At 42.3% G+C, this 21,340-nt stretch overlaps 1 protein-coding gene across 1 annotated transcript in view; it reads left to right on the top strand.

Annotated features, from left to right (window-relative positions):
* The window catches only part of iglon5 (IgLON family member 5), a 93,221-nt gene extending 76,134 nt beyond the window's left edge, over positions 1-17,087 (top strand). Inside the window, exons 3-8 of the mRNA XM_028425482.1 lie at positions 703-935; positions 3,533-3,652; positions 9,347-9,478; positions 9,737-9,857; positions 11,839-11,990; positions 14,871-17,087. Coding sequence (XP_028281283.1) covers positions 703-935; positions 3,533-3,652; positions 9,347-9,478; positions 9,737-9,857; positions 11,839-11,990; positions 14,871-14,974 — 862 coding nt within the window. The 3' untranslated portion in view covers positions 14,975-17,087. The remainder of the gene's footprint in view (positions 1-702; positions 936-3,532; positions 3,653-9,346; positions 9,479-9,736; positions 9,858-11,838; positions 11,991-14,870) is intronic.
* The last annotated feature ends 4,253 nt before the right edge of the window (positions 17,088-21,340 follow it).

Below are 21,340 nucleotides of genomic sequence, written 5' to 3'. Positions count from 1 at the left end.
GCACGTGGCTCCTGGTTTGTCCCCATGATACAGACTGTGGAAAAAAAACAAGTGATTTACTTGACTTACACATAAACACAATGAGGTTTATTAAAAAATAAGTAAATAAAAATCTAGAATCTAAGCTGTTCTGGTTCATGGATGCTCAGATATGACACCTTCCACATTCATATATCAAAACAAATCCAGGCCTCTCAGCTGTTAATCACTTCCTGTTATAATAATAAACTTTATTTACAGAGCACCTTTAAAAACAGGGTTAATGAAGCTCTTTGACATGGCAGTGGATGGACCGAAGAGAAGCACAGGATGTTGTTAAAGTCACAGGAAGGCAGTGAAATAATAGGACATAAGGACAGAGAAGGAGTTTGATATTATTAGAGAACGATTAACAAACCTCAAAAATAGGACTTTCATATAATAAAATAAAATATAAACAACAGGCATGTAAAATATTTTTAAAAAGTCTCAAACAAAGACCCAGGAGGAAGTCAAGACTGGGCTTATGTTCTTCTAAACCAGTAACAAGCCTATCTGCTGCATTCTGATCACAGTCATTTGGAAGTAGGGGAGCTTTTGAATTATGCAGTAGTCTAGTCTGGAGAAAAGACATGTAAAACATATTCCAAATCTAAGAAGAGGTTTGATTCTTTTGGATGGAAGAGGCAGGCTTGACCACTGTTGTGATGTGTTGTGTTGCAGATGTCGGATCGACGAGGAGGTGACCCACAAGGCCTGGCTGAACCGCTCTAATATCCTTTTCACGGGGACGGATAAGTGGTCCTTGGACAAGCGGGTGACGCTGCTCAACAGCAACAACAGCGACTTCTCCATTCACATCGACCAGGTGCAAATATCAGACGAGGGGCCCTACACCTGCACCTTCCAGGCCAATAACAAGCCACGCATCGCCCACGTCTACCTCATCGTCCAAGGTCAGCAGCCGAGTAGGAACACAGCAGAAATCTGCCTGGAAGCAGCTGTTTACTGCATCCAGGCTCTCCAGATTTGATTGCCACTGCAACGACAAAAAAAAGAGAAATAAAATGCACTGTACACACAGCACTGTAAGCTGCCTTGGATCTGCCTAAATGGTTTAATTATGTATATTGTTATCCATCCATGCATAGTGCTGCCTATTGAGTGAGATTGAGGTTTGACATCAGGGAAAGCAATTAGGATTTTTTTATGGTTATGTTTCAGTTTTGCTCTTTTGTTAAATCAGGCTTAAATGTGCTTAGAAATGACTTGTCAGCATTAAAAAAGTTTTTGTTTATATTTACTCTACATCAAAAAGACAACATAGAAGGTTCAGTGTGTGGCACAGTAAAGCGAGCCTATAGTGCAGGTGACAGATAACCAGAAAAGCAGGGGTGGGAAGTAATAAAGGAACACATTCAAATGTAATAATCAAACTATTATTACTTTTCTGGCATTGCGAATCTAGATACAATTGACCTTAAAGTTGTTTAATGTTGTTGGTGCATCTGCTCCCTTGCAAGCTTTCTGCAGCTGAATTGCTAGCTGATTGCAGACTAGTTTAATAGCATTGCATGCTTGTTTGCTAAGTAACTCTCGCTAACGGAGAACCCACAGTGGACACCAGATAATATGCACTGGCACACAGGTTGCTGAGAGGAATACCAATATAATAATTAAGTCGTAATAAGAGTAATGGAGCATCCATCATATCTGTATGAATTTTAATGGGCAAAATTATACAATTGTATTATTAATGAAATCTGAGATTTTTTGAGACATGGTAAAGTGATAACACATTTACTGGTCATTGATCCTTGGGGGCTAGCTACATGACCAAATCTTTTACTTTGAATTCTAATATCTATAAATCTAATATATATATATATATTGAAATATAAAATTTTAGCAATTTAACCATTTCATAGACGGTTTAGGTCCTGAAGGAATACATGCATACAATTCATTGCACTTACAGCCCTCTACCCATAGGGGGTGCTGTGGTCCCCTCGACTTCCAGCGTCCCTGGATATGCATGATTAGTATTATTTTTGTCCAGGAAACACCTGTTTGAGAATTAATAACACAATGCTTCCTACAGCCTCCCTACTCTGTGTATCATTGTATTTTTATCTGTTTCATACAGAGAGAGTAAAAGTTATTTTAATCTGGTTACTTGCGAGGCAACAAAGAGAAAACAATATTTCAAGTAATGTATGCTACAAATTACATTTAAGGGCATGTAAGCTGTCATCTGGAATGAAATACATTTGAGAACTAACCCTCCAAACACTGCCAGAAAGTCTGCAGACTGCAGGAGGAACTGAGCCTATTTGTTATTTTCTTGCAGCTTGCTAAGATTACTTGTCTCTTTAAACAGAAAGTTAGGCAGATCAGATGGATGAGGTTGTGTGTAGAGTAGATGAGATACACATGAGGCTGTCCAACTGCCTGACTAAATAACTGACAGTGCAGGTCCACGGCCGGGGCTCAGTCATCAAGTCAGCAGCTAAAGTGAGTGAGAGTGTGACTGATCCTGAGCGACATGATGTATCGACGGAGGACTGCCCAGAGGATGGATCTCAGACCTTTCCTCCCTGCATGTGTCAATTTTTATGCATATTTTGCACTGTGTAGTGCAGATTGAAGCGATACATCACCGGCAGGATGAAAACTTTTAACAGGATGTATTAGGTACATTCTGCTGGAATTAAAAAAGAAAAAAAAAAAACAAAGCCTGGCTCACAGCTCACAGGTGGCAGACACATTGTCAGCTGCTTTGTTAAAAGAGATTTCACATCCCTCTTGCAGCCAAACTAACACTCCTGTCTGCAGGGTCCAAAGCCTGGCACAGATGACCGTACAGTATATACTCACATATATACCCACAATCCAAGCAGTCTTAGCTTGATAACGCACAAAATAATTACAGCCTGAAGTCAGTGCATCAAGCACGAAGAGCCTCACCAACACTCCAATCTGTGCTTTATTGCTGCAAGTATTCAACTCTGGCAAGAAAGAGAGAGGGGGGGGGGGGATCCCTGCTAGCTACTTGCAAAAAAAAAGCAATCTCAGGGCCAAGCTCATTAAAAACAATGATAATAGGCCATTTAAATTCAAGGGCCATCTTGTTATCAAACTAACTACAGCACCTAAATAGTTTGAGTTTGGGGCAAAATGGCTTTCAGGGGTGGTCATTCCGTACAAGTAAAAAATTCCTCCCACTACCACTTTCACAAATGTCCTTTTTCTTTACAGATCAAATTAGATTAGATGTCAGGAGAAGGAGATTTTTAACGCCCATTTGCAGCAATTTAGAATTTGGTGCATTTTAAGTAGCTGGTCAAGCATATTGTTGCACAGTTCAGTAAGCACTCAGGCACAGATCATTAATCAGCTGATTGCCTGTCTGTCTAAGGTGCAGAGATTTGCATCATAATTTAAACACTTTAATAGGCTGTAAGGCTGTACGTTATCAATAATTCATGACGTACGTTTTTTTTTTTAGGTGATTTTGAGGTCATATTTTAATAATGTAATTGTGTTTTTCCAGTGCCGGCCAGAATCGTCAACATTTCAAAAGACGTTTCGGTGAATGAGGGGGAGAATGTAAACCTCTACTGTCTGGCAGTCGGCCGGCCTGAGCCCACCGTCACCTGGAAAGACCAGAAATGTAAGCAGCCTCTTCTTCTTTGCTTGTCTTCAGAACCACAGATCTCTTGTTCATGGCTTCACTTTTATCTCCCCCCCCCATCTCCACATTCATCCCCAACCCCGTCCCGCCTGTTGGAGTCGGTTTTTTTTTTTTTTTCCTCTCAGCCTATAAGCTCATTAGCATTCAGCTCATGTCGACGTCTTTATCCCTCGTTCTTGTGCCATCATTCTTAAACCCAGCTGTTTAGTTTGTCCCCATCTTAAATTCATACACCACACATTTTACCCATGTCCCAATGTTTTGTCCCAAATAACCACACATTACACATAATTATCCCCACCGCGCTGCCCGTAATCATCAGCATCTGTCTTCATCCATGCTGTCAGCCGCCATCACTATGCCAACAGATACTTTTGGCATAAAATCAGCTATTTTTAGCTTTGATTGGTGTGAGGAATCAGGGTGGTCAGGACGTTATGACTTAATAGATAAAGTCAGATCTGATCAGCACAGCTTTAATTCCATATGTCCTCCCATCTTTGTAAATAACATTACATGGCCTCTAGAGATATGTAGAGTTTTAATGTTTTAGACACCACTGTCAGTAGTTATTTTAAAGCACACCAGAGAATTTCAAGGAGAGAACTCGCTGAACTTCCTGTTTCATAGGGGGCGCTCTAGAGTCCAGGATGAGTCTAATGGAGGAGTTGTTGAACTCCTGTCATGACTAACTGATCAGTCAACCCATTAGCAGTATGCTAATGTTTTATGGGGGAAAAAATCACCTCATTTGTAATAAAGGCCACAGAAAAGCTGTTTATATTTATTTTTTCTGATATATAATAGTTTTAATACCAAGACCAAGATAAAATTGTGTCTTTTTGTCTAATAATGCTGCTTCATTCATTCTTGTGGGCGCCCTCTCTTTGGATTGCTGCCTGGCATCAACAGGAAGTGGACAGGTCCTCTGTATGTAGCCTACATAGTATTAGACTTGTAGCTTCGCTACAGCAGCCACAGCAACACAGATCAAATGCAGCAGCAAGACAGCAATAATAAATAGGTCAGCATGAACAACTACTCCACACAATGTAATTATACTGTTAGTCCAATAAATACACAAGCTACTGTAGTGTTGTACTTACAGACAGCTTTGGGCTCGCTCAGAGGTCTGTTCCTCCTCCTCTCTCCTCTGCTTGTCCCTGCTCTGAACACATTGTCCTTTTGTTTTGTGTACCTACGCAGTATAGTACAGTACAGTACAGTACAGTACCTCAGGCAGGGACAAGCCCTGTTGTGATCACACAACACACAGAAATATAGAGGAGAAAGGCATGCATGGACGCACACCTGCAGTACAACCTTACATCACAAACTCTTTGCAGTTGTCCTCACTTGAAAACCTACAGCATTTCTCCTCTGTCAGCAGTAATCCTCCCTCTCTAACCACCCCCACCATCTCTCACTGCTTCCACCCCCCCCCCCATAACCCCCTCAGCTCATAGAGAAAGAGATAGCGCATGCATTGCTATTCTGTGGGAGTCTGAGCAACCAAGTCATCAGTTGCAGGAGACCAGGGGAGGTAGAAAAGAGTGCAGGGAGGGAGTGGTCAAGTCCAAAGAAACAGCAAGAAGCTGCCGGCCATCTGTCCCCATTACTCAGACACAGCAAAGGAAAGCTGCAGGGGAGTGTGTGTGCACCAGGAGGTGGTGCAATAGAAGGAGGATCTCAGAGGTGAAAGGGACCTGATAAAAGTCTTCGACCTCTTTTGCAACATTTTCCAGAGTCATTATTTACACAGACGCACAGTAATCCTGTTACTCACAGATGCCGCCTCCTTCATCTGCATGAACAGATACAATCACCTGCACCCATTCGCTCATTCTGGCATCCATCAGTTGACCCACACAGAGACAAACAGACATTTTGTCTCATTCAGTCAAATACACCTGTGCAGCAGAGACCTATCATCTGACACTCTATCCATTAAAAGCCCACAGGCGCACACATTTAGCATGAATAGATCCTCATGGTGGCAGTGAAGAGGAGGAGGAGGAGGAGGTGTGACGTGCTGCTGGTGCACACTAAAAAGTCAGTGATAGGATGATAAGCGCAAAGGTAGCATTTATAGGTGCTCTATATATTTTGACAGGTTGTTTGGCAGCAAACTGCAGTGTGATATTTCTGGTAGGTGTTGTAGGGACCCAAAAGAGAGACTCAACAACAGAGTCAGTATAATTAAAACATGGTTTGCCTGAGCGTTGGCAACAGAGAAGCAGTAAAGCAGAGGCGAACAAATCCTAAGAGGGTGCAGGCTTGAAAACTAAAGCTACGCGGGCACAATGGAGGATCTGTCAGACTGTTACTGTTGCGTGCTGGCAGCCAACGGAGTAAGGTTGATCAGGGACAGGTGTGAGTGGGAATCAGGAGCAGGTGGATGCAGGTGGGTGGTGAAGTTTGGGTGACTGGAAATGAGTGTTTTAAAAGCCAGAGACAAGTTTATTTGTCCAAATTGTAAGATAAGGTACACATCTTGATCACAAAGCTTGTGCGTCTGGCAGTGGATAAGGCTGACACTGCACCGTATTCCATCTGTTATGTATGCCTGTTAATCCATCACTTTAACTTTCCAAAGATTTCTTATGTGCTGAAACACCGCAGTGGTCTGAGTTCAAGAGCAAAATGAAAGAAAAAAGGCCATAGAACCATCATTTTTGCTGCGTCGTTACTTTTATATTACAGCTGATAAATAATTACTGAGTGCACTGTATGAAGGTACTTAGTGATAATGTATTGACCATCAGTTGTACACTACTTTTCATAATGCATTGTGGGATTGCATGCACTAAAAATGATATTATGATTCTCAATACACATTAGGAGAGCACTACAAAAGTGAAGGGACTATATAGAGGACTATATACTAAGTGTGTGTGTGTGTGTGGGGGGGGGGTCATTTTAGACACATCTCTGTTTTAGGGACTATTTTCAGGTGTGGATTTATACCATGGTTGTGAGTACTCACATCAGCAGGAAGTTGTACAATGCACTGTGTGGTAATAAAAGTACAGCCTGTGCTTTTAGGGTGTGTTAACACTGCCGGGTTGTTTTGATTAAAACTGCGGTGTGATTGCTGTCATCTGAACAAGTGTGAACTGACACCCAAATGAACAAGAAAAACATGTCACAATGATGATAAAAGGTGCCTCGTCCACATTTGCTCTGATGAGTATTGAGTGTACTGACAAATCCAATGAGCAAACCATTCGGCTGAGACCCCAAATATTATATAGGTATATGTACATTTTGCACTATTTTAGCAAAAAGGTCCTTCTTACTTTATTGTTTAATTGTTGATTATGCACCAAAATTACTTGTGGCCGCTGGGCCACATCACTAGATGCCCAAAACATAGTATAATATGTATCCCAATGTGTTTTTATATCAACTGAAACTACTCACTTTTTAACTGAAGATTTATAACTCAATCCAAAATGTAATGTATTTTGTGTAGAAAAAATCACATTTAAAAAGGAATGAGAGTAAAATCTGAACCTGGCCCCTTTTATTATAATATTTATTCACACTATTGTATGTATAGGCATTAGAAATCCAGTATTGGTCATCTTCTGTGTGGAGAAACAGAGGTTTTATTGAATAAATGGTGCAATTAATTTAGGGTGAACTGAACTGTCACTTTTTCATCCCCTTACTTCACCAAATGACAGGTTTCACCACCTGTCCATCCTCCTCTGTTTAAACCCGACATCGGGCCTCTCTTGCCTTGACTGTAGTTTGTGTAATGGTAATGGATAAGAGGAGCCGAGAAATCAAGTGCCCCCATGATCTAGCCAGGCTCAAAGTGCTGCCGGGGAAATAGAGCGCGGTTTCACTGTAGCGCCGGCCAGAACTCCTGATCCTTTTCCTCCCTCTCATTCACACATCAACACTCACTTCTCCAGGTGCAATCCAACTATCTCTGGTGGTCAGGAGTCAGGCTCCTTCAAAAGCCATAAGTGGTTGATGGAGCTGTATTTTACAGCCGATTGTAGGAGTGCCAGGGGCCAGCTCCACTCAGATATGATCTCCTACCAAAGTGGAGAAGGGAGGGTGCAATGCGGGTCCAGAGATCTCAGAGGGACGGGGAGTGAAAGAGCTGCTTTGCAATGTCATTTTACATCACAAGAAAGAAGCAAGTGCATCAAATAACCAACTCAGCATCTCAGACTATTTCCCTCTTTATGTTGCCGTTTCTATTTTTTCTTTTATCTTTACATCTGTATCTCTTTCAGTCTCTTGCAGAGTATCTCTGGGAAATTACCACTCTGTGACAGTAATGCGCACTCTAGCGCTCGATTGCTCTCATTTTTTATTTTCTCTGTCCTTTTTATTTCTTGGAAGTCATCTGTAACAGCTCTGTGTGTAATTCCTCCAGTGTTAGTTGTCTGATTCTATCTCTCTACCCCCCACCTCTTCAGCCCCCCCCCCCCCCCCCCCTTTTTTCTGGCAAAGTTGGGTGCACTGCCTGCCTGACAGAGATGTCACAAGAGAGCTATATTTATTAGACTAATGGAATGAGTGAATAACATTGCAACCCACCCCACCACCCAGCGCCGGGTCGCACTCGCTCGGGTGGCACAAGCAGCCATCAACGCCGCCGTTGTCGCTCGCCGCTCAGGCTTTGCCGCAGCAGCTGCAAATAATCGTCTCCAGCTCAGTAGCCGCACTAATAATCCTCCAGTATAATCTTCAATTAGAACCGCAGCGCTAATCTCTGACAGGAATAATCGTGGCGTTTAGTGTCTTTTGTGTGTGTTTGCGTCGGTGTTGCCTTCAGAAAATGTTTGTGAGGGGAAGTAAAGGTCTGCTGACTGACAGTGGGTTTTTGCAAGTGGTGGTGGTGGGGGGGAGGTTTGAAAGTGGAAAGTGAGCAGCAATTTAAGAGCTTGATTTCCTTGTTAGTGGTGAGATTATATAATATGTCATGTTCCACAGTCTGACTTCTTTAATGGGGTAAAGGGGAGAGAGGAATAAAAAAATAAAAAAAAAAAGACCTAATGGTTTTAGAGGCTGTGAGACAGCTGGCTGCTAGGAGTTGCAGCGAGGAGGGGCTGCACTCCGGCTCTCATTCTTCTTCTTCTTCTCTTTCTGTCACTGTCGAGCCAATAACACCCCCAGCATTCATTCCCCCACATGAAGGAGCAATAACTCCCCTCGACTCTCCCCTCTGAAGAGAATCTGTGGCTGCTAGTCGCCCAAGGAAAGAGAGAGCGAAAGTGCGAGACTGACTAATTTGGTTTAGGGAGCACCTGGGAGTTTGTAAACATCAAATAACAGCCAAATTTTCTTCTCACTACATAATGTGGCGAACGAGCCGTCACCCCCTGGTGTGACCAGGACTCAGCTTACAATTTCCCCTGACACGCTACAAACGTAATGGTGTCGCTGCTGTCAAAGCGTGTTTACATCTACGCACATATTCACCAACTGACCCTTTATTTCTCTAAACAAACCAGCCATGAGGCAAAATGTGACATGAGACAAAACAAATTCTCCTTGATTAAAGTTAATCCAGTTTCATAATGTATTGATTTCTTTGGTACCAAATGTGATTTTTGTTGCGTATTGGTCTTTAAGTTCAATAATCTCGCAGTAATTCATCAAATTGGAAATCATGTAGTGACCTTTGACCCCTTTACCTCATGTCATTAGATGGGATGGTGAGTGAAGGGGAGTTCCTGGACATCACAGAGATCAAGAGGCAGCAGGCTGAGGACTACGAATGCATCACCAATAACGGTGTGGCCCCGCCCGAAAAGCGCAAGGTCAAAGTCACAGTCAACTGTAAGTATGCCACGCAACAGCCCAGCGCTGATAATTCAACTGGAGACACTGATGTATTAATAATCTATGGAAATGTATTATCATGTATACATTTTAATTTGCTTCTCTGCAGGCGTTTTTTTTCCAACACCCCAGGTGGCACTGATCTGGCTTTTCTGCAAGTTTGTACTAATTACTGCCTCCACCTCACCCCTCTCTCTCTATCTCTCTCTCTTCCTCTGTTTGTGTGTCCTATTCCTCCCTCGCTTTCTCTGCCAGACCCTCCCATGATCACAGACATGAAGAACATGCCAGCCCATTTGGGAAAGACAGCAGTCCTCCGTTGTGAAGCCATGGCTGTTCCACCAGCCTCCTTTGAGTGGTACAGAGATGACCATAGGTGAGCCCACTGACGAGTTCAGTGCTAATTTGTTTGATGAGGTCTACACTAAGCCAGCTGGATCTAATATGCTTGTTTTCTCTCCACTGTCTTTGGTCCACACTCAGAATTTGTTTTTATGCTGGAGGCATCAGCCCTGTCTCAGTTCAGGGGCTGTATTTCAAAAATAAAATTCCCTTGCACACATGCTTTTTACTCCAGACGGCTGCATGTCTGACCCTACCATCCACCTTTATTCCGGTGTTGCAGACTTGTTGAAATACATGTTTAATGTTAATTCAAAAGAATTTAGCTAGAGTACGATCTGAAAAATGAAAAATGTGCCCTTTGTTTTCCAATGGATGGATCCTTGGCAATCCAACCTATTCTGAAATTACTTGAAGTCAAGGAGCAGACTGTGTGACGGCAGAAGTCGAGGTTGCCTGGCGACACTATCAGAGCATCTCATTTGATAACACTCGGTGCAACCTATGCCACAATGCCTCTGGTCTGTGAGGTCCAAACCTCCATAAAGATATAGAGCTAAGTGTTTTCCTGTTTGCCCTCGAGGAATTTCTTCAAATCTGGCACAAATGTTGATTTTTACTCAACCATGAACTGATTTCAATTTTAAACTCAAACTCAAATTAAAATTGTTGTGACCTCTCATTAGCCTTTAGGAACTCAGTAAGAATTTCAGGTGGAAGGATATGGATGTAACGGCAACTTCACTCACTGGCAGGGGCCTACAGGAAGACAGATGTTGTAGTTTCATATGAACAGATTGGATTTTAGTGGATTTTTGACTAAGCTTTTTGTTTGGCAGCCACAGCACCAGATGAGTTGATGACTTTCTTTCATTCCAAACACATGCACTGTGTCATTGACAGTTATTTTAGATTGTTAGCAACATTTTTGAGAGGTGAGTGACGTTAGACGCTAGCGATTTTACATAAAACAGCTGAACTACTTACAAACGCGTGGGCGGTCAACGTGATGCCACATTTCTTGAGGACATCTGTGAGGAACCCAAAATATGTGACCGTACAGACTGTACACTCTGCAAAATGCCCAGAATCCACATGCACCAGGTGCTGCGGGGATTTTGAGGGATGGTTCTGCTATGAAATTCACTGTTATCAACAACTTTATAATACCAATAATTCATCATTAAAAGGAATACAAGGACACACAGATGGTGTTAAACTCCTGGCGAAAAATCATTCCTAGTTGTCCAGAAATCCTGTGCTGTGTCCGCCTGCTGTGTTTGGGACAGGGAAGGCAACAAACTCTGGCTGCAGGCTATTCCATGGCACTTGGCTTACCTCAGGAATAATCATGGACGCAGCCATGCTGCAGCCCGATCTAGCTGCTGTACTTTGCTTTCCTTTCAGATTCAATCCTCAGAATGAAAAAGCGATTATTTACACTGGTATTCAGATTCAGCTGGCTCGCTGCGGTTGTGATTTTGGCTAGTGTTGGTGTACTTAACCTCTGACGTTATATATCCCTAATATTATCCTAGATAATCGTGTGTTTTTTGCCACCGGTGGAGAAATATTAGCTAGCTGGCGACAGCGACATGTCACTTCTGCAGTATATTATCTTCACATAATTGTGAAGTGTCCCTTCAAGTTTGTAGAGCACAGACGAGTTTAGGGTGATTTGGCATCAAGCACAGCAAGACGCAGAAGTACTTAGACAAGGCTTCTCTAGCCAGAGAGAGCTGTTAATAGAGTATAATAGGCCCCAACAGGAGGTGTCTGTTATTTATGGACTGTGAGATTTCACTATTAGTACATGGTGAGACAGTGCTGATGTGCGATGGGGGACTGGTCGTCTCTAGAGAGAGACAGAGAGAGGAAGAAGAAGTTTTTCATGCAGACTGATTCAGTAGGTGTGATGTTATGTTGTTATCTCCCTCCTTTTCTGTCACACACAATTTTTCTTTCTGCTTTCTTTTTCTTTCTTTTTTTTTTGCTCCTCCACCGCTACCACCCAGGCCGGTAGAGAGTGACAACACCCTAAGGATCAAAAACGAGAATACGCGTTCGCTGTTGCTGTTCATCAATGTGACAGAGAAACATTTTGGCAACTACACCTGCTTTGCCTCGAACCGTCTGGGATCTTCCAACGCCAGCATGCTGCTGTTTCGTAAGTTATCACACGGAACCGACACACACGCCTGCTTACATGAGTATGCAAAGATTACGCAAACGTGCTCGCATTTATCTTGTGACGATCAGACGTGACACAAGAAACGACGAGCAGTGACACACTGTTTTTTTCCCCCCTCTCCTCCTGCATACAAGCGCAGTGTTTTCTCAGCCTTCTCCTCTCTCCTTCTTCCCATTTTCGTTATTCTCCGCCCCATTACAGCTTTGCTTGCTTATATTAGCTCTCGCTCTCTCGTTTTTTCACACTCTCCTTTTGCATACACTCCTGCCTGCACACACACACACACACACACACAGTCACTTTGCTCTGTCCCGTTACCCAAGAAGTTGTCATTTCTCTCAGAGTCCAATTCACATTAACCGTCCCCAATGAGCGATTTCCTACCCTTCCATTTCCTGTCACCCTCCCTCCCTTTAGTGCATTTGGCATTACCATCTTAAGTGAGTCCTTCATCTATCCCCTTTTCTTCTTTCATTCCTTTACCCATTATCTCGGTCAGTCTCCCTTCAATGACTCACTCCTCCGTCAGCCCATACATCTTCCTGGTCTCTTTTTTTCCTCCACCGCTGCTGCCTCGTCTGTCAGCCTATCTCTCCATCATCTGTCCTTCTGCCTCCTCTTTCCTTCCTAATCTCCTCCTGCCATCATTAGAACACAACAAACGGCTTTCTGTTCTGGACCGGGCACAGAAAATCAGACTATAATCAGATACTTTTGTGGCATTTCTATTCATACGTTGTTCCTCACTGTCATTGCCTCCTCCTGACTTTGTTTTGCACCTCTTTGTTCAAAAAGAAAAAAAAAGGTGCCACATGTAGAATTTTAACATCAGTAACCCTCTATCACAAAAAATTGCCACATTATCGTAATTACCCTCAATGAGCCCATTACTGAAACCATTGGCAGGCTGTACTTTTCAGCGACAAACAATTACACTGCAAACCTCCTGGTCACTGCAGTCTTCGCTTGGTTTGAACGAATGAAGGTAAACACACAGCAAATTGCAGCATTCTCCTGTTCATTATTTAGACAGTGACATTAAAAAAAAGTTAAAAAAAGTCAGGCGACTCACCTATCACAAAACACAGCTACTGCCAGGAATCTGAAGAACAGCCCAGAAACTCACTGAACACAACATGCAGATATATACGGAGGACCAGAGCTGACGAAAATCAAAACTACAAATGTAAATATGTCAAGAATTTCAGCAAAAATGACGCTCTTTGTTCATTTTATTCAAGTGAGGGGCACAAAGAGTGCCAAGGGGTGATCCTATAAGCATGCATTAAAAAACAAATGATTGAATAAATCAATCAAACAATACATAATGGGGGAATTATTACACAAATACAGAATAAAACACAACTGAAATAACATAATTTTGGCATCTCTGGTTCACCATACAAACAGACAAAACACAAACAAACTGGAGAATATCTTCAAACAATGCTGCTGAAAACACCACCACACTGCAGAGACTTTTCAAACGTAGCTGTTCTGATTTAGAAACTTCATGAGTCACAATAACAGACGTGCCTCAGCTGGGCTAATCACTTGTCCCAGCACCCTGGAAACATCTCAATTGCAGCCTCCTGTGCTTTCATTAATTGCAGCTTCTGTATTTGGAAATATGTTTTTATTTGATTTCGGTGTGCAGTAGTGCTTTTTTCTGTGTAAGCTAAATTAGCAACATGTTTTGTTTTCAGTGTCAATGCATATTATCAGCTTTGAGACACACTCTATCACAACCAGCACATGCAAAGTGATACCAAAAAAAAAAATCTAACATTCACCATAGGTACCTCTACAGCAGGGCTCCTATTAAACCCTTGATTCAACTTTTAATCCAGCTCTTTTTTTTCACAGGTGTAAGTTAAAACATTAATTGGGTTGCATGCCAGTGATGTCATGTGGTTTCTCCATGTGCTGTCTTGCTGGCTAAGCTTCCTGGCACAGCTGAATGGAAACGGAGCGTTGATGAATGTTTTTTTTTTCAGCCACGTTTGGCAAGTCAAACTGTCAACCTTGTCTAAGATTGTGATTGAGCATATTCCTAAAATATTATCTGTCTGCATAGAGGTCACTCAGATGTGTCGAGCACAGATGTTAATAAAGCTTGCGGCCCGGATAAAGTTGGATTTAACTGTCAGCTTTACACGAATAAAAATGAAACTTTCATGAGAGCTCAGGCAAACAAAAAGAGTGGTGGTAGCTCTCAGCCTGCTTTTTATCCACAACTTCCCCTACTGTCACATGTGTTTGGCATGACCCAGACATACAAACTGATGAGAAATTGACACTATCTGCATCTCTAGTGTAGTTTATTGCTGGTCCGTTTCTAGCTCTAAAGATGGGAACTCTTGAAGCTGCAGTCTGCTAGATGATTGTTTGCCTCACCGACTGTTTGCCTATGATTAATTCATATTTCTATTTTATGAACAGACCAGTTGAAAATGTCTGTCCATAAAATAGACAAACACACAGTAATGTGTTTGCCTTACTGACTGTTTGTCTAAATGTTTAATGGGCAAGACAGGAAACCTCAAAAAGAAGAGGCCAGACCAACACATATGGTGGCTAAGTGTCCAAATACTTTTGTCCATGAAGCATCGTTCTGATTTGGAGACAGGGACACAAATGTTAAACACAAACTGCTAAATTGTTTACCAAGATTATATCAGGCTGTCCCATTAATTTGGGTAATTAATTGTAATATGTGAAGGGTCTGCTGGTGGCAGCAGCTGTCACCAGCAGAGACTTCACCTGTTAGTAATGGTTGCAGCTTTCTAATCACACCTTCTTCTCTTTCTCTCTCTCTCTCTCTCTCTCTCTTTTTTTTTAATTTCCTCTGTCCAGGACCGGGGGCCCTACAGGGGCGAGGGACCGGTTTACAAGCAGGGATGAGTGTCAGCATGTGTGTCTGGGTCTCCCTCTCCGCCATTCTTCTGCTGAAGGTGTAATGAGAAAACTCCACCTGGAATTGTCCCCGAAAGCCCCTCCTCTCCCTGTCCTCTTCCTCGTCCTCCTCCTCCTCCTCTCTTTCTCCCCGACTACGGAAGGAAAAAGGAAATGAAATTCTTTAATTACGAACCCATCACTGTGAACAAAAAAGAATATGCATTATTCCAGGAGCCATTGAATCATTGCATCAAACAACACGACTGCCCCCCCCCCTCCGCACCCCCCCACCCACACTCACCTCCCCTGCACCCTCAAGTCAATTTTGAGGTCAACTCATTGTCATAATCTCTTTTTCTCTCGTTTACACACAGTCTGTCTCTCTTCCTGTCTCCCACAATGCCTTGCAGATTTATCTGACTTGGTACCCCCCCCCCACCTCCTCCTCCTCCTCTTCCTCCTTCTCCTCCTTCTCACCTTGTTTTCCCATTACGACTGGGCTGATGTTAATAGAGAGTGTATATTAATGATAATTGTGTCGGTCATCACTGAGAAAATAGATAATCTAACAACTGGATGATCATTTATGTAATATAGACTGCTGACTGACCTACAATGTTTGCCTTATTGGAATTATACAACAGTTTATGGTGGATATGATAGTTAATGTGATACTGGCGGTCATGTGACCCTTTTGAAAATCGTCCAGTTGGTGGCCATGTAAAGTGTCACCCTTTGATCACACACACACACAAACACACGAACACACAAGTATGGCTTTTTGATTTAACTGTGTAGCAGTGAAGCTGCTATGAATGATGTCAAAATGTATTTAAAAAAAAAAAGGGTGGGTGGCGACGGCGTCAGTCTCAACTACCCCTTTATGTAATTTTGGGGGTTTATACTGAGGTTTCGCATGTAGACACCCTCACTACCCAAACCTTTTTAATGCCCCACCCCCAGCCCCTCCTCTCTGTTCAGCGTGCTCTGTCTAGTCGCCATCGCTATAGTGTTCTCTGCTCTGTGTCACTCCCTCCTTCCTTCCTTCTTCCTCCCTCCTGCCCTCCCTCCACAGTGTAAATATATATGCAGCACAGAGGCCTCGCCGGCGACATCAAAGTCGCCTCGAACAACATCTCCCATAAGGCCTCGGCTCCGCTCCAGCCTTCTGAAGCAGCAAGAGACTGTCCACTGACAAAAACTGTCTTCTGTTTCAAAGCTGCGGCTCCATCCTCTTTGTCGCTTGTTGATAGCATGTACTGGTTAGAGATGTTCCTGTTGTGAGTCCATTCCTCCCTCCCCTACTCCTCTTCCTCCTGTCCTTCCTCCCTGCACTGTGTCTGTTTTACTCTGCAAGGCTTTTACTTTTTTGGTGTTAATAGTACTACTGATGATGATGATGATGATGACGATGATGATGTTAATAAGTATTTGAATAACTATGAATAGTAATTCCATGTGAAAAAAATGAACAAAATCTGATGGTAAAGAACTGTGCGTGGGGAAAAAAAGTTTTTGTACTTTACTCATACACACACACACAAACACACACATATTGAACAACATAGGGAAAAAAAACAAAACAACAAAAAAAAGGTGTAAGGTTTTCAAAGTGATGTTCTCTATTTTGCCATGACAAGCTTTTTAAAAACATTTGAAACAGTATGAGGGATCATTTCATCCAGAGGCGGCGAATAATGGTGTAATTTATAATTTGTAACAGTTTGTGTCTTGTCTTTGCCACGCTGTTAACCGCATCAAACACACACATTTACAGCACATTTTGTCTGCTTGTCATAGTGCGTTTCTCTCCGACCAGCTAGATAAATGATTTGGATCCATGTCAGTCGTGGTCGTGGCCGCAAGTCCACTCTTGTTCCGCCAGACCGCAGGGAGATAAAGATGTAATTAGCCGTTACCTGTGGCTGGCTAAGTGAAGGAGCCTGGGCTCCACCTGTCCTTCCAGCCGTCCAGCCACGGCCCCCATAAATCAAGTTCAATCCCGTCACTGACAAAAATCCTCTTCAAGGACAATATCGCCTTGGCGCACTGGTACTTCCCCCCGCCTCACCCCTCAGTGTGTACCTGTGACATGCAGGCATGGGTACCACATGGCACAATTATCCCTTAACCCCCCACCCCCACCCCCACCCTCACCCCCTCCACCATACCCACACAGCACAGACAGTGGGAGGAAAGCCCTATGTTTGACATACAGCGGCGCTCTCGGTTCTCCTCACATGCAGCGACTATATGCAAATCTGCCATAACGAGCCTGCATGGAGAGAGAGATGAGTTTACCCCAACTGAACTGCTGTGACCTGAGAGGGGAACTTCTCATTATTGAATCACATGTCTGAATGTGTGTGTGTGTTATTTTTTCTTTTTCTTTTTTTTTTTTAAACCAGCAATAAGCCCTAATCTTACTGTGTGATGAGAGATATCAGTCAGCTGTTGGTGTTATACCTGAAAATCTGCCAATATCAAATAAGTCTGTTGTTGTACTTTTAATGTGTACAGTACTCTGAAATGATTGTGAAGCTCTGTTTAAATGGCCCTTAATCTAAAAGAAAAAAAAAACAACAAAAAAAGAAAGAAAACGCTACATGTTGTACTTCAGAAAAAAGTCTTGCCCTCTGCAATGTATTCGTGTGACAGAACGCACACTGTGCATGTATCTCCAGAAACAATGATGGATTCCATTTCAAGCACAAGAGCAGGTCGTTTGCTTCTATGTCTCATTCACTCCCTCTGCCATTTTTTTTAAATGTTTGTCTCTCACGTATTGTTCCATGTCAGCATCCCACTGGGGTTTTTCAGTGGAATATAACATCTGTACATAATCTGTCCTTGATGAACATAAAAAACAGAAGATATAAAAAAAATACAGAAAAAAATATCATGTTTCTCAGTGTGGGTTTGAAAAAAAGCACGTCAAAATGTATGTATGGGAGGAATTTGAAAAAAATATGAAGGATTGTATCCGGGGATGCACGATATCCAGTAAACTCACTTTACCAATATGTGTAAAATGGTTATTTTTCTATCTAATTTTACAGAATGGTAAATCCCGACCCATCTATGCTAAGCAGTCATCACAGGGTGTTCTCACTTCGACCTCATCACATACACACAGATGCATAGTCTGGGTCTGACAGTGTCACATATATGAAGCCAAAGGTATCTCGTCGGAGTCAGCTTTAATATAGTCCTTTAGACTTCATTAGAGGGGCTTTATATAATTTAAATAATTGCCATTAGGCTGCATCCGTTGCTCATTTGCAGGCAGAAAACCATGGCACAGAAGGGGCAAGAGCTGTAACTAACCCTAATATTAACCCCTGGTACTTGATGACCTGAAACCATGATGTGTTTTTCCAAACAAAACTATTCAACTGTATACCTAATCCAGCCAACAGGGTGTGCGTTAAGAGGAAATATATTGTATAATCAAATTTAAATGGCACCCAAAAGGGATCAAACCTTTGTCTCCCCTGGTTAAAAATCTGATCTACTTTGGCTTCATGTATCTGACATTGACTGTGCATTCATTATGTAACGAGATGGGTCTAAACATACAGACAAGCCTGTCCCCATTTTACCCTTACTGGTCTGATGATGTCATTTGTGATGAGTATTATTCGGCATCGACACCTCACTTTGGGCCGATGCCATTATCATGACTGCCCTATGACTTCCTGATAATATCGTGCATCCCTGATCATATGTCGTGTTGAGGTTTGTGGGTCCAGATGAAGGAATGGTTTTCATGGGTATTGAAAATATGTACAGTGCTGTGCAAAAGTGTTTTTATTTAACATAAACAGTACAGTAAAACAAACCAAATGGAGATTTAGTGTCACCACTGTTTACTTTTAGAATGTACCCGTTTACTTTGTACACATTTTTCCAAGGTACTTCCAGGTATATTGTCACAACTCCAGAGGATTTAAATAGTCTCATTGTCTTCTGTCTTTTCATACTGTCCTGCGGGAGCATCTGTTGCTGAGTCCTTTTACCCTTCTGGCTCTGGGGACAAAGCCAAAGTCAGGACAAATCAGAAGTCATGCTTATGGTATTATGGGATGTTTGTAAATCTGAAATAAACTTTGCACAGTACTGTATTAAGAGCCACACATTTGGGATGAGGACGAAGAGGCAGCAGATCCCCTGGGTGCACTGTTTGAGGGTAGACGAGGATGCTGCTGAGAGAGCACCCGGCATGACGGGCCTGTGGGAGGATATCCTGACGATGCAAATCCAAAAGCTGAGAGCCAGAGGGAGATGGGATGACACTAGCCAGACAGTGAACTCTCCATTTAGGGGAAGAAGACAGACAGACGCTCATATTGCATTTCCAAACTTGAGTGCTGTGGACTTTCCCAGGGGAAGGTGTACCACTCACTATTTATGGTTGCACTATGTAATATGAATAGCATTAACATAGCCTTGATCACAAACACAGTCTGGCCTACTTCAAGTGTATAAATAACACCCCAACTGGGGTTCAATGAGTTTACAGTGATATAAACAAGACGTTTCCTCAGCCCCCTAATTACATTTCTCGCACCCTGATGAGAAAGTGTTGATTGGCTCCTGTAGCTGAAGGTTATGATGATCTGTTTACAGAATCTTTGTTAATAAGAAGAAATGAAGCTGTTGTTCACAAAAGTAGTGCACAGAGCCAGTTCACAGTGCACTGCAGTGCTCTTTCATGTTCTTTTCTTTTTTATGACCGGGTTTGTTTTTGTTTTCAATTTCATTTCAGGGCATTGTGATTTTAGTTCTTTAGAGTGTGGACAGATAACACACGCTGCTCCTGAACTGACCGCATAATAGTAAATGGGGCATAGGGTTGTGACAGTACCACTGTCTTCAGCCGGCTCTGGCCTTTTTCCTACAACACCCTTTGCAGCATAGAACAGATCCTGGACAGACCTTCAATTCAGAACGCAATGGTTAATCAATACATTCGACTGAATGGCTTTGGAATAGAGCAATTTCTCCCTGGCATGCCTTACCGGGTCTCCAGAAGCTGAATTGATCAAGTGTCTATAGACCAGCCTTAGAACAGAGAGCATAATTCATCATGCCTGATACAAGACACCCCTAATTGCGCATTGATTTTAAGCCCTTCTCCGAAACTATTTGGGCAAGCTGTAATGTCAGCTCGGTAAACTATGTGTTCACTATGGTGCAGAGCCACAGAATGAAGAATTAATCATTTTGTTTTTCTTTTCAAGTCAATCCGCTCTTCTGTTTGTGGTTTGTTTTGTGACATGATGTGCAGTTGACCATAAATGATCCACTCTGCACTGTATTTGCAATTTGTCGGGTGTGGTAGTTTTTTTATTTCGTAATCAGAGAAATACAACCTGCAGATTTTTCACTTGTCTGTGGCAGGAGATACTGCGTTGGAAGGCATACATAGCTAGATATTATAAACACGCAAACACAAGGTGTGAATAAGATGCGCAACCATAAGAAAATTCTATGTAACATATCATAATTTGATGTCATTTGAGAGAAATTGCAGTCATCTCGCCAAACAGAGTCAGTATATCAAAAAGGATGTGCTACGCATAGTAACAATTATATATGAATGATTAGCATTGTTCCAAATCCCCTGCTCATGTCCTTTACTGCAAAGCACGCCTTAATTCCCATACATTATCCTAATTATCCATTGTTTACCAACCATATACAAGCTCATTCAGTTCTCATGGGCAAAGTCAATGTTGCAAGCATATTAAGACCCAGAGCTTTTCATTATCGATGCTAATGGTGCAGTGGTATACAGCAAGCTAGACAGGAAAGTCTTTATACGCTGAGCATGATAACACATTAATGATACATAGATAGATAGATAGATAGATAGATAGATAGATAGATAGATAGATAGATAGATAGATAGATAGATAGATAGATAGATAGATAGATAGATAGATAGATAGATAGATAGATAGATAGATAGATAGATAGATAGATATTTCTACTGTAAAGTTTGACCTTATAACATGGAGGTCTATGGGGACTTTTGACACACCCTCTTGCTTTGCTTATAGTGTGAGTTTTTTCAATGCAGCATGTGTGTTGTCAAATTGACAAAGCCTTAACTGCTTTGTCTATTCTGCAGTGTTACTGAGCTCTGCAGCCATTAGACTAGTAAAATCGTTTCCACTTCATTCAGTCGAGGTGTTCTGTATTTATTTGAAAAAGAAAGAAGATGTTGGGCCACAGAGCAAGCAGTCTCACCCTCTTCCTCGCTGTGACACAGATGGCATCTTGTCAATCACTCACCTCTCTGAGAACACCAGCGTCTGGCTAATTAACAGCATGCTGCACTCCACCAGCTGAGCAACAGCAACGCACGCACCGACCACGCGACACAATGGAGGCATCTCGCCCACAGCGTCTCCCCTAGTCAT

Source organism: Parambassis ranga, chromosome 16, assembly GCF_900634625.1.
Source record: "Parambassis ranga chromosome 16, fParRan2.1, whole genome shotgun sequence".
Lineage (NCBI taxonomy): Eukaryota > Metazoa > Chordata > Actinopteri > Ambassidae > Parambassis > Parambassis ranga.
The sequence above is the reverse complement of the archived record's forward strand: the minus strand, read 5'-3'. Positions and strand labels throughout refer to the sequence as shown.